We start from the raw sequence: 12,881 nt of genomic DNA on the forward strand, positions 1-12,881 counted from the left end.
GAAAGAGGGGAGCTGGTGCTAACGCGTCTGGTGATTGAAATCAGAAGGTATGCAGCTTTGGAAGTCGTAAGCAACCAACCTGAGATTAAAGAATCTGGTCTGTTTTTTCACGTACCAGAAAGAAGATAATCCATAGTCTTTTCTCTTCTAAAGGGTGAGGAACCCGAGGAGCCATTCATTACCCAGACTACGTCGCCACGTCCACCTGAGCTCCAGAGGGCGTCAGAAAAAGGATGGAAGGAAACGTAGGAGGACAGTGAGGGCGGAAAGAAATGACGAGGGACCAGGACTCCATTGTCACCAACTACCCAACTACTGCCCAGGCAAGCAGCCTCTAACCCCGCAAACCCCTAGTCCTCACTCCCTGTGAGGTGGGACGAACGCTCCATCACGGCCTCCCACTTCCGGGCTCCAGCCAATGGGAACCGAAACCGCTCAGCCAATCAGCGCCCTACGCTTTTTCCGGCGTTCTGCGTGCTGCTCTGGAGACGGGCAAGGACAATCCAAGCGCGGAGGGGTGCTGGACCCTCACGGCCTCACGTTGTTCCTGTGCTTCCCGCCTTGCTCCATTGCTTCGCCCCTGGCCTTTGACCAGTGGACTGGTCCTAAGAGGCGGAGGGGAGAAGACGCGCTCACTCTCTACAGTCGTCCAGTGGGCCGGCGGCTTCTCCCCACAGAGCGTGCAGGTGAGCGGCGCTGGCGGTTTTGGGGGCCAGGAGTCTGAGTTCCTGCCTTTCTCAGCGTTTGCTAGAGAGACTACAGGCCTGTAGGGAGCTGCCCACCTCCTTCCTTCTGTGGTCGCTGTGACCCCCCGCGCCCCCTTTCTGGGCTCGCTTGGTGCTTGCGTTAAACCCTACACAACTTTTGGTTCAGGGTACTCGGAGCTTCTCTTCTAGGACTTGGGTTCGGAAGACGCGCTTTATAGAGGCCCCATATTCGGAATTTTACCTAGTAAAACTCGGGTTTAGCTTCTCGGCTTCTAAGTCGGCCTCGCTGACTGATGTCTGTGGATGTGGGGAGGCAATAAAAGCCGCCAGTTCGCTGGCTACGAGCTACTTGGAGTGGGGAGGAGGCGGTGTTGACGTAGCGACTCGGAGCCTGTACCTTGGAGGTCAGACCAAGCTCAAAGCCTGTAGTTGGTTCGGTCCGTAAAGTGCTGCGAGCGGGAGCACCTGTTGAGTGCTTAGCATAGTGTCTGCCGCCTTTTGTGCCCTCGGGAAAGGTTGACTCGGCCTGAGGTTTTCAAAGGTAGCGCGCATTCCCAGGGCGAGTTAAAACACGGAGTTCCGGTCCCGGTTTCCAGAGTTTGTGATTCTGTAGGTGGTGGTGGTGGGGGAGGGGGGTAAGTTGCATTTCTATCAAGTTCCCACGTGTTGGTGATGCTGCTCCTGTGGGAGGTGGAAAGACTAGTAAACAGGCCATGGCTTTGGTTGAGTCCTTGCCAGGATTAAGAGTCGGTCTCTTTCCCCCTGGTCTCTGCTATCTTTGCAAGGCTTGAGAGCTCCCTGCTTCTGGTTTCCCAACTCTATTTAACTGAGGTTTCTGTGTATGAACTTGCTACATTTCTATGAAAACATTGCTGATCAAGTTTTCTATTTTCCGCGGCTTTTTGTCCCACAGTGTTTCTGGTTGTAGGTTTCACACTGGAGGGAAAGTGTGCAGATGGGAAACCTATTAAGGTCGCAAGTAATGAGGGGTTGGAGGGAGAACTCTCAGACACTTCTCATATAAAATCTATGTGTTATCAAGATCATAGACATTGGAAATCATCTGAAGTCTTAGGCCGTCGTCATAGGTTTGGAGACTATATATGGTTAAGCCATTAAAGATGGCGGTTCTCTTGTTTTCTGTATATCCCCTGCTTGACCAACCCTGCTTCACTCACATGACTATCCAATCCTCTAAATTAACAGGGCTTAATTAGTCCCTGGTAACTGATGAGCCCAGGTGATATCAATTCCCCTGTATAAATGGTAGCTGACTCCTCCCGCAATTAGGAAGACCGTGGCCATGTTCTACCCACCGTCTGCTGCACACAGTGGGGTATCGCTCCAGGGCCTGACTTCAGACGTATAAGATTCTCTGTCTAATAAGCCACTGATGTCTGTTACTCCAGGCTTTTTCTTCAGCCTTGAGGCTGGGCAGCTACAAGGCTTGCAGGCCCGTGGGGTGCAGCCTAACCTTGACAGACTTCCAGCAGGCCTGGTCCAGATGCCTTGGGAAAGCTATCTTATCAGATATCATTAGCTTCAATTCTGGGAAATCTTTACTTTCAGGTCACCAGAGGAGGTGCTGGCAATCAGGGTTGGGTGCTTTCTTTAGGTGTGTCTTGTGAATCCAAGAGTTGTCCTCGGAGTTTGGTGGCACAGGTGTTGGTTAGTACTACTTGATAGGGCTTTTCCAGTGAGGTGAAGAGAGTTCTTCTGGAAGTGGCTTTTCCAATAAATGGAATCTCCAGGTTGCAAGGTGTGATGCTTACAGTCTTTGTCTCCTGATGGCACACTGTGAAAAGATTGCTCTACTAATACACGGTTATTTTTAATGGAAGCAATTAGGTCTTTCAATATTGGAGCCTCTCTCATTTTATTAGTTGTGGATTATAAGCAGGAGCCAGGTGCATTGGGTTTCCTCTGACTGTCTCAAAGGGAAAGAGCTGCTGCATTCCAAAAAGGGTGGATCTAAGATTGAGAAGGACCAATGACAGTGCTTTTGGCCAGGGCGTTTGGAGGGCCTTTACACATGTTGCCAATTGAGCCTTAATAATGCCATTAATGTTTGACTGAACCAGAGGATTGAGGGTGGGAAGCACAGTGTTTGGCCGAAGAGCACGTCCTTGTGGAACCACTTAGCTGGTAAAGTGGGCTCCTGGATTACTGTGAAGTTTGAGAGGAGTTCCCCAGGTGAGGATGGTCTTTTCTGAAAGGACTTTAGCCACAGAAAAGGTAGTAGCCTGCCTATAATGGAAGGCTTCAGTCCAATGTGAGAACATACAGATTGTGACTAAAATATCCTGATATCCATTGGATAATACCCTATGGGTCATTGGTGGTCCCTGTGGTTTTGGGTAAAGTACCTCAAAGACATTCTCTTCCTTTTCATATACAAAAAGAAAAAAGAAAATCATTGGGATGCCCAAGGGCAGGTGGGTTTATCAAATTCTGCTATAAGACCTTGAAGGCTGTGTCTTCCAGTTCTTCCCATAAAATTGGGTTGGGGTTGTTATTGTTGATGAAAGCATATAGAGATTTGACCATAAGAGAGAAATTTGGAATCCAATTTCTGCAGTAAGCAACTAGCCTGAGAAAACCTCATCGTTGGTGCTTAGTTTTGGGAAGCTTAGGATGCCATGAAGTCTGCATCTAGGTGTAGCCTTTGTTCAGATATCAGATGCCCTAAATATCAAGCCTGGATTTGGGCAAACTGCAATTTTTCTTTCGTGACCTTATGTCCTTTTAAGGCTAAAAGCCTTAACAAGTAGATGTTGTCTTCCTTTGTTTCTGTTTATTTTTTACAGTTCTTTTTAATGAGTGGGCTTTAGGGAGGAATGTAAAAGGATCTAAGTATCTGTTTCCTTTAATGAACAGTTTTACTATATGCCTTTTTTGGGTTTGATTTAAATTCAAAATTCTCCCACATTTTTTCTACTTAGAATTTAAAAAATTCATTGTCATTGGTTTGACTTCTTCTGATTTGATCTAGATATCAGATAACAGATTTATAATCCAAATGACTAAATGGAATTACTAGCCTGTAAGTTTTTATAGTAGAATTTTTCCTATTTTCTGGTAAGTCTTAATTTCACTGGAAGATGGAATCGTAGAATTAGTGTGATTCTTAGATTAATGGTTCCCCATACCAAGATAGGGGTTAGTAAACTACTGCCTCCTCGCCACATCTGCCTCCTCTGCCTGTTTTTGTCAAAAAAGAAATGATTATGTGACGTGATAGAATATTAACTGACGGTAATCATATTCTAATACATAAATAAATCAACCTTAAAGTTATATACATTGTTACATGTTAATTATATCAATAAAAATACTGAGTTAAAATTCACATACCATAAAGTTCACCCTTTAAAAATGTACAACTCAGTGATTTTTTGTATAGTCACAAAGTTGTACACTATCAGCACAGTTTAATTTTAGAACATTTGCATCTACTGCCAAAGAAAACTCTTATCTGTTAATTGACTACTTTTTTTACATTCTCTGTTTCATAGATAGTTTACTATAGGTTCTGACTTACTGGGTATTATACAGAAACATAAGCTATTTTTTGAGGGGTGGGCTTTTTAAAAATATATTTTTATTGAAGTATAGTTAGTTTACAATGTTGTATCAGTTTCTGGTGTACAGCACAATACTTCATACATGAATATACATATATTTGTTTTCATGTACTTTTTTACTACAAGTTACTAGAAGATATTGAGTATAGTTCCCTGTGCTACACAGTATAAACTTGTTGTTTATCTATTTTATGTATATTAGTATCTGCAAATCTCAAACTCCAAATTTATCCCTTCCCATTTCCCCTGCCCTGGTAACCATAAGTTTGTTTTCTATGTCTGTGAGTCTGTTTCTGTTTTGTAAATAAGTTTGTCTTTTTTTTTTTTTTTCTGATTCCACGTATAACTGGTATCATATGGTATTTTTCTTTCTCTTTCTGGCTTACTTCACTTAGAATGACATTCTCCAAGTCCATCTATGTTGCTGCAAATGGCGTTATTTTATTCTTTTTTTATGGCTGAGTAGTATTCTATTGTATAACTATACCATAGCTTCTTTATCCAGTCATCTATTGATGGACATTTAGGTTGTTTCCATGTCTTGGCTATTGTAAATAGTGCTGCTGTGAACCTTGGGGTGCATGTATCTTTTTGAATTAAGGTTCTGTCTGGATATATGCCCAGGAGTGGGATTGCTAGATCATATGGTAAGTCTATTTTCAGTTTTTTGAGGAATTTCCATACTGTTTTGCATAATGGTTGCATCAAACTACAAGCTATTTTTAAAGAGGGTATCTTACCGCCTGGGTAATTTCTGGGGAGTTTTCTATAGGTTTGCATGCATAATCCTCCCAAAGGGATGCCAGTTTAAAAGGTATTTTTAGTTGAGTAAATACTTTATATTGTTGTAAATTTGTTTAATATATTGAATCCATTATTTTATTTCAATTTTCAATAAAAATCTAGACTGATAAAAGACTACATCAAATCACTATTCCCTCATGAAAATTAGGGGATTTTGTTGGCCAAGAAAAAGAAATCTTTTAACTGTTGATATCCTCAAGAATGAAGTGGATGGTTTAAAAAAAAATTCTTGATTTAAAACAGGAGTTAGCAGACTATTTCTGTGAAGTGCCAGATAGAATATTTTAGAGGATGTGCAGCCTGTAGGGTCTCTATCACTTCTACTCACCTCTGCTGTTTTAGCCTGAAAGGAGCCTTAGACAGTGTACAAATCAATGGGTGGGGGCTATGTTCCAATTAAATTTTATTTACAAAACAGGCAGCAGGCTGGATTTGGCCCAGGGACCAGTAATTGGCTGACCACTAACATCGAATAATACTTGGATTGACTCTTAGTTTTTCTGTCTAATCCATAGAGATTCTGTCATTCCATATTTGTTTATAGTGTTTTCACATACATTGTCATTTCTCAAAATTCAAGGTTTAGGTGGGGCATATGTTTCCCCACTCATTATACAGTTAATGACACAACGTGCCTTCCATTGTATCAGAGAAAGTAAGAAAAGTACCGAAATACGTTGGCTGAAATCTCATTGGTTCCAGATTTCGTTTGATGTGTTGGAAGTAGCTGTCATTTTCATTATTTTTGTTAAGATCTTGTTGCTAGGAAGTTGAATATTGGTTTGTGAATTATTTCTTTTTTTTTTTTCTTAGTTTTTTCATTTTACAAAAAGAAACAACTACTCAACATTGAATTTATAAAACTATTAGATTTATTTACATATGAAATATCCTAGGCTAATTAATCATACAACTGGCTTGCATTTATAAGTGTCATTTTTGTTTACTTTTTAGGAGCTAAAGATGCTATTGGGCTGTCATTTTATCGAATGTGAGAAGTCAGCCCAGAGATGGAAAACTTCATTCTGTACGAGGAGATTGGCAAAGGAAGCAAGACTGTCGTCTATAAAGGGCGACGGAAAGGAACAATCAATTTTGTAGCTATTCTTTGTACTGATAAGTGCAAAAGGCCTGAAATAACCAACTGGGTAAGTCAACTATATATCCCTCCCTTTGGGGAAAGACAGATAAATATTCAGGTAAAATACATAATCAGAAGCCATTGGACTCACTGTAAGAAATGCCACATTTTCAATCTGGAATGGGCAGCCTTCTGTCTGTCTAGTGCCACCAGTCCTGAATAATGACTAATAAACATACTCAAGTAATTAGTAACTTACTTTTTTTTTACTTTGTTTTTTGTTTTTGTAAGTGTCAGGGAAAGTATAGTTTATATTAGATTGTTTAAAATTTAGTACATGATTATGAAGCTTTCGAAAGGAAGGACATTGGGTGAGAGTGACTTAGGTTTGAAATCACTGTAACACTTTACAGCCCAGACTCCTTGGACCAAACCTCACTTTTTTTCCGAACCCTTTTTTTTTTTTAAATTGTGTTAAAATAAAATTTCTCATGTTAACCATTTTAAGTGTACAGTTTGATGGTATTAAATACATGCATAGTGCTGTACAGCCATCATCATCTCGAGAACATTTTTTAAGAGATTTAAAAAAAAAAGTTTTAGATTCACAGCAAAATTAAAAGGAAGGTATAGAGAGTTCCCATAAACCCTTTGCCCCACTTTGCACAGCCTCCCTGCATTATCAGCATCCCTGCCAGAGTGGTACATATGTTACATTTGATGAACGTACAGTGACATGTCATAATCACTCAAAGTCCATGGTTTCCATTAGGGTCATTCTTGGGGTTGTATATTACATGGCTTTGGACGAATGTGTAATGACACATATCATTATGCTAGCATACAGAAGAATTTCACTGCCCTGAAATCCTCTGTGCTCCACCTATTCACCTCTCCCATTCCTCTTCCACCCTCCAAACCCTGGCAACCTCTGATCTTTTTATTGTCTCTATAGTTTGGTCTTTTCACAGTGTCATATGGTTGGAATTAGACAGTATGTAGCCTTTTCAGATCAGCTTCTCTCACCTAACAATGTGAATTTAAGTTTCCTCTGTGTCTACTTGTGGCTTGGTAGCCCTTCTTTTTACTACTGAACACTAATCCATTGTGTTTATATACTGGTTTGTTTATTCATTCACTTATTGAAGAGCATCTTGATTGCTTCAATTATGAATAAAGCTACTATAAACATCTATGTGCAGGTTTTTGTGTGGACCTAAGTTTTCAACTCTTTTGGGTAAGTACCAGGACTTTGGTTATTGAATTGTCCAAAATGCTTTTCATCTTACAAAACTGAAACTCTGTATACCTTAAATAATTCTGCACTTACCTTTCCCTGGCCTCTGGCAATCACTGTTGTGCTTTCTGTCTCTCAAGTTACCTCCTGTAAGTGAAATCATGCAGAATTTGTCTTTTGGGGACTTACTTCACTTAGTATGGTATCCTCAAATTTCATCCATGTTTGTAGCATGTGTCAGAATTTCTTTCCTTTTTAAGAAAGGAATACTATTCCATTGTATGTATACACCACATTTTGCTTACCTGTTCACCTCTGTGGACCATTGGGTTACTTCTGCCTTTTGGCTATTGTGAATAATGCTGCTGTGAACATGGGTGCACAGATATTTCTTGGAGACCCTGCCTTCAGTCCTTTGGGTATATATCCAGAAGTGGAATTCCTGGATCCTATGGTAGTTCTATGTTTAATTTTTTGAGGAACTGACATTCTGTTTTCCACTATTTTACATTCTCACCAGCAATGCGCAGGGGATCTAATTTCTTCACATCCTTGTCAGTGCTTGTTATTTTCTGTCTTTGTTTTTGTTTTTTTGAAAATGGTCATTCTCATGGCTATGAGGAAGTGTTAGCTTTTGAAAGAAGTGTGGACCATTGAGGGGAGACAGGTATATGGGACAAGATGCATATACCTGTCTAGTTAGTAGATTCAGCTGGGAACACAAGGAATTTCTCTTCTGAGAATGTTTTCTCTGAGGTGAGAAGCTAAGTCAACAGTTAGGAGATGGAGGAACAGGAAGGCAGTGTTTTAGAAAAGAGGAAAGAAAAGGTGTGCATAATCACTTGGAGGACAGACTGGCTGGTGCCATTTGAGATTGGGGATCATATATTCAGGGTAGCTCAGTCAGCATAGTTTGTGTCTGTTTCAGTGACTTGGGTATATGCAGAGTGTGTGGAGGGTTGAACTGAACCAGAATTGGAGTATTTGGGTGAGTAAGCTGGAAAGTGAGTGAGTGGTGGTCATGGACTAGGTTGTGTGGAAGAGATTTTGGAGGATACATTTACTAGTAAAAAATCTAGCAATGCTCTCCAGTAGAAATATGACAGGGGCTACAAATCTGATTTGCAAGTTCATAGTCCTTACATTTAGCAAGGGAAAAATAAAAAGGTGAAATTAATTTTTTTAATATCTGTTGCTTAATCCAATATAGACAATGTATTGTTTTAACATGCAATCAATATTAAGTTACTGAGATACTCTTTCTTCTTTTGATATTGTGTTGAGCATCTTGGTGTGTATCTCATATTTGGAGCTCATCTCAGTTCAGACCAGCTGCTGTCCAAGAGCACAGTTGCCTTGTATGGCAAGTGGCTCCCATGTTGGACGGTGAAGGCTGCAGATGGGTGGTTGAGGTGAGGGTGGAGGGTGAGATTGGCAGCCCAGTGTCTGGAAGCCTAAGTACTTGGTGTATATTGAGTGTTGGGGAGGTTTGGAGGGATGTGCTGTGGCCTGAATGTGGCCTGAATTCTGATGGAATTTCCATACTTCCTTAATTTTTCCACTAGGACCTCCCTCTTCCCATGCTTGAATCGGCAGGCATCCATTTTAACGTTCACCAAGTGTTCTCATTTTCCATTGGCATTATATTGGGAATTATTACAAGGTGCTCCTCAGATTCTCTTGGCCACTCAGATTTTTGGTTTTCTCCTTTTCTGTCTTTTAAGTTTTGTAAATTCATTTTCCTTTATTTTTTGCCACAGTACAAGCCCACCTAGTTGTTTCTAGAGTGTGCCAGATTGCATTTCCAAAAGAGGGAGCTCTGTATTTCTACAAATCAAGGACCCATTACCCTGTGTTGAGTGACATTAGAATTTGTATGTGAATTTTGTTGTTGTTATTGTTCTTTAAAGAAAATCAGAAAGCAAGGATCCAGAGCACTTGGGTAGTTGTCAGCAATATGAGTCTTGATGGTTTGCTAATACGCACATTTTTGTGGTTTTAGTTCCTGTATTTAATGGGATTTTAAAGGGAGAAAGCAACTTAGCATTTTTTTAACGGACAGGCTATTGCATCTTTATCATTACTGAGTTTTGAATTCACTCTTGTTTTTGGAGCACACGTATTATAATCTAACTGGAAATGTACATTTTAAGATCAGAATGTTCATGGTAATGAATCCTCTTTTAATAATCTAGGTGAATTGATGTTAGGATTCACTAGGAATATTTTTTTAAACATAGAATCCTTTGAGAGTGCTTTTAAATATTATGATAGAAGTAATACATTGTTACAGAAAATTTGGACAATACAGAAAAATGGCTGGAAAGAAAAAAAGCAACATTATTTTATCACTTGATGACATTTACTTTTCTGTTTTGGTTCTAGTCTTTTTTTCTTAGTTTTAAAATTTCCTAATCATGGTATTATAATTTTTTTTCCTTAACATTGTAACATCGTCATTTTTCCATGTTATAAAATTAAATAATTACTATAATGTTGGCCTAATAACAAGTTGATTTACAACTTGTTTAACTGTTATTCTGTTAAAAGTTTTTTTCCTTTAAAATTATTTTTTTCCTGATTATTAAAGTACTGTGTACTTAATATAGAAAATAGAATATGAGAAGTAGAAAGAATTTTAAAACTCCAGTTTTTGCAGCTATTTTGATATATACCTTCTGGTCATCTTCCTATGACTATTTCTTCTGCAGTGTTAATTTACACAAAGACACAAAACTATTGCACAAGGTTTTCTTTCTTTTTTAAAGGTTGTGCATTAAGTTAGCATTTTTCTGTGTCACCAGCCTTTATAACTATCATTCTTAGTGTCTGTATAGAATTCCACCGAATAATTTCCACTGTTTCCTTATCTATTTCCCAGATGTGCATTTAGGGCTTTCTCAGTAGATGGAAGGGTTTTAAGAACTTTTTGTTTTAGTGTGAATGCTGTGTTTTTATAGGTCCGTCTCACCCATGAAATTAAACACAAGAATATTGTAACTTTTCACGAATGGTATGAAACCAGCAATCATCTCTGGCTAGTCGTGGAGCTCTGCACAGGTAAGAGTGTGTAAGAAGTGCTACAGTGGTAGCCACCTTAAGTAGTTCTGAAAAAACATATGATGGAGGTTTTGTTATTTTCTGTTTTTCTTCTGTTACAAATATAAGCAGTGTTGATACTACTGACCCGTGTTAACTTGAACATCTATTGTTTGATCGATATTAGGGATGGGAAAAGAGCAGAGATGTTTGGTAAGAGGAAGACATAAAATTCAATTTGGGGTTAACTTTTTAAGTTCAGTGTTTATTTGTGTATGTATATTTTTTATTGAAGTATAGTCAGTTTACAGTGTTCATCAATTTCTGGTGTACAGCACAGTGCTTCAGTCATACATGAATGTATATTCGTTTTCATACACTTTTTCACCATAAGTTATTACAAGATACCGAATATAGTTCCCTATGCTATACAGCATGAACTTGTTTGTCTTGGGATTAACTTTAATGTGGTATAAAATGTTACTAAATCACCTACATATAATTTAGAAATATTTTTTAGTGATGATTAATTTATCAAACAAGCTTTCATATTTAGTAACAAAATATTTTAGATCAACTAGCTATAGCTAATTAGTCCATAAAGTGCTCATCTTTTTATTTTTATGAAAAGGATACTTGCTTTTAATAAAGAACCAGCACGTTCCACCACCTCCCAATTACTAGAGATAACATGTTATAGCTCCTGCTTGTTACAACTTTCCAGGACTATGTACAGGGAGAAAGGTGACCAAATACATAGATACTATCTGGGCTTTTAGTTTTTGTGTCTTCAGGAAGAAAGTGTAACAAGGACCAGGTCCAGCGTACTTCTGTTCATACACTGAGTAATAATAAAGAATACTAGGATATATTGTAATTATTTCTAGCTCTGAGTCTTTTACCTATGGGCACTCAATTTATAAAACTGAATCATGAAAGAGGTTATTTGGAATAATAACTTACTTGCATTTTACTTTTCTGAATCAGTAGGAGCAGACAGTGGTTTAATTACTTTCGTAAAATGTGCACACTGCTGAGGTGAGCAGGGGACTTAACCTGTATTTCTTATTGCTTTGACTATTATTTCTGACCACTGACCAGTATAATAGCCTATCTCTAATTTATACCTATGTGTGGAATGGTGCCTCACCCACCAAAACAAAATGAACAAAACTCAAACTACCTCCTACCTTCATCACAGTAATTCTGAAAGAACTTGCAGATGCCGGCTACGACTTCACTTTCTTTGAACTTGACTGCTATTAATAATCTTGACCTTGGGGGAAAAAAAAGTTTGTTTCTGGCACTTAGATGATAGAGATGTGACTGGGACCCTGAAAGGATATAGATGTGGAATTGCCTGTGTGTTTCCCATTGGCCTTTTATATCATCAGTGGTGTACATTAAACTTGGTGATTTTCTAACTTTGGGAAGAGCATCTTTTTTTTTTTTTGCCATGCAGTACTTGCTGAATGTGACCTAACTTTGCACAGGAATAAGCATGACTGTACTTTGTGTAATGTGATTAAAGTGCATGGTTTAGGTAAATAACACTAATTTTTGTAGCTGTTCATTTCCTGAGGGATCTGGAGTGAGCAATCAGAGTGATTCTCACTTCAGCCCCCTAGCTTACTTTTTGACCACCTTTCAGACCAAGTAGTTGTTCTCTCTAAGCTGACTCTGGAGCAAGGATGCAGATTTCTGTTAAGGTACTTGGATCACTGTTCATTCACATGTATGTTTACCCTGCCATACTGTTCAGGGGTCTGATTTGATCATGCTTTAGTGCTCAGCTCCCAGTGTGGAACCTCCCAGAGGCACTGTGTAATGTTCGTGACTTAAAGTGGGTAATTTTAATCAACTTCCAGGTGGTTCCTTAGAAATGGTTATTGCTCAAGATGAAAACCTTCCAGAAGATGTTGTGAGAGAATTTGGGATTGACCTAATTACTGGATTACATCATCTCCATCAACTTGGCATTCTCTTTTGTGACATTTCTCCTGGGAAGGTAATTTATGAAAGTTTTGATTTCCTGACTATTTATGGCTGAATTTGATTTCCTGACTATTTGTGTCTTAATTTAGTGCTCCCTCAAAGATGTTTTTATTTTTAGGTACAGTTTTGATCTAGAACATCTTGAAATTTTAAGTTAAATGTTTTTTAAATGAAAGGAATCATACAGTACTGTATGGTTCCTACTAAGCTACCTATTGAAGCAGCTTTTAGAATGCGAGGTCTCCCCTCCTTTCAGGGCTCTTTGAGTAATTACTATTGCCCCTGAGGTGTATTGTGAACAATGAGCTCAGTAGATCCAAAAAATAAGACTCTTCGCTCTTAAATTATAGCACACAGTTATGAGCCATTATTTTAGTTTGATAATGACATTTTTGGCTATGTATGTGTGATGCCTAATATTATGGATCAAATAT

The 12,881-nt window shown here is 38.9% G+C and overlaps 1 protein-coding gene across 5 annotated transcripts in view; it reads left to right on the top strand.

Annotated features, from left to right (window-relative positions):
- Window positions 1-481: 481 nt before the first annotated feature.
- The window catches only part of ULK4 (unc-51 like kinase 4), a 437,172-nt gene continuing 424,772 nt past the window's right edge, over window positions 482-12,881 (top strand). For all 5 annotated transcript variants that reach the window (XR_012500063.1, XM_074345160.1, XM_074345161.1 and 2 more), the window contains exons 1-4: window positions 482-686; window positions 6,050-6,243; window positions 10,374-10,473; window positions 12,321-12,460. Coding sequence is in view for 4 of the 5 variants with exons in the window: in XM_074345160.1 (XP_074201261.1) it covers window positions 6,106-6,243; window positions 10,374-10,473; window positions 12,321-12,460 (378 nt within the window). In the remaining variant the exon portion in view is untranslated. The remainder of the gene's footprint in view (window positions 687-6,049; window positions 6,244-10,373; window positions 10,474-12,320; window positions 12,461-12,881) is intronic.

The sequence above is a fragment of the Camelus bactrianus genome, chromosome 17 (assembly GCF_048773025.1).
Source record: "Camelus bactrianus isolate YW-2024 breed Bactrian camel chromosome 17, ASM4877302v1, whole genome shotgun sequence".
NCBI classification, from domain to species: Eukaryota; Metazoa; Chordata; class Mammalia; order Artiodactyla; family Camelidae; genus Camelus; species Camelus bactrianus.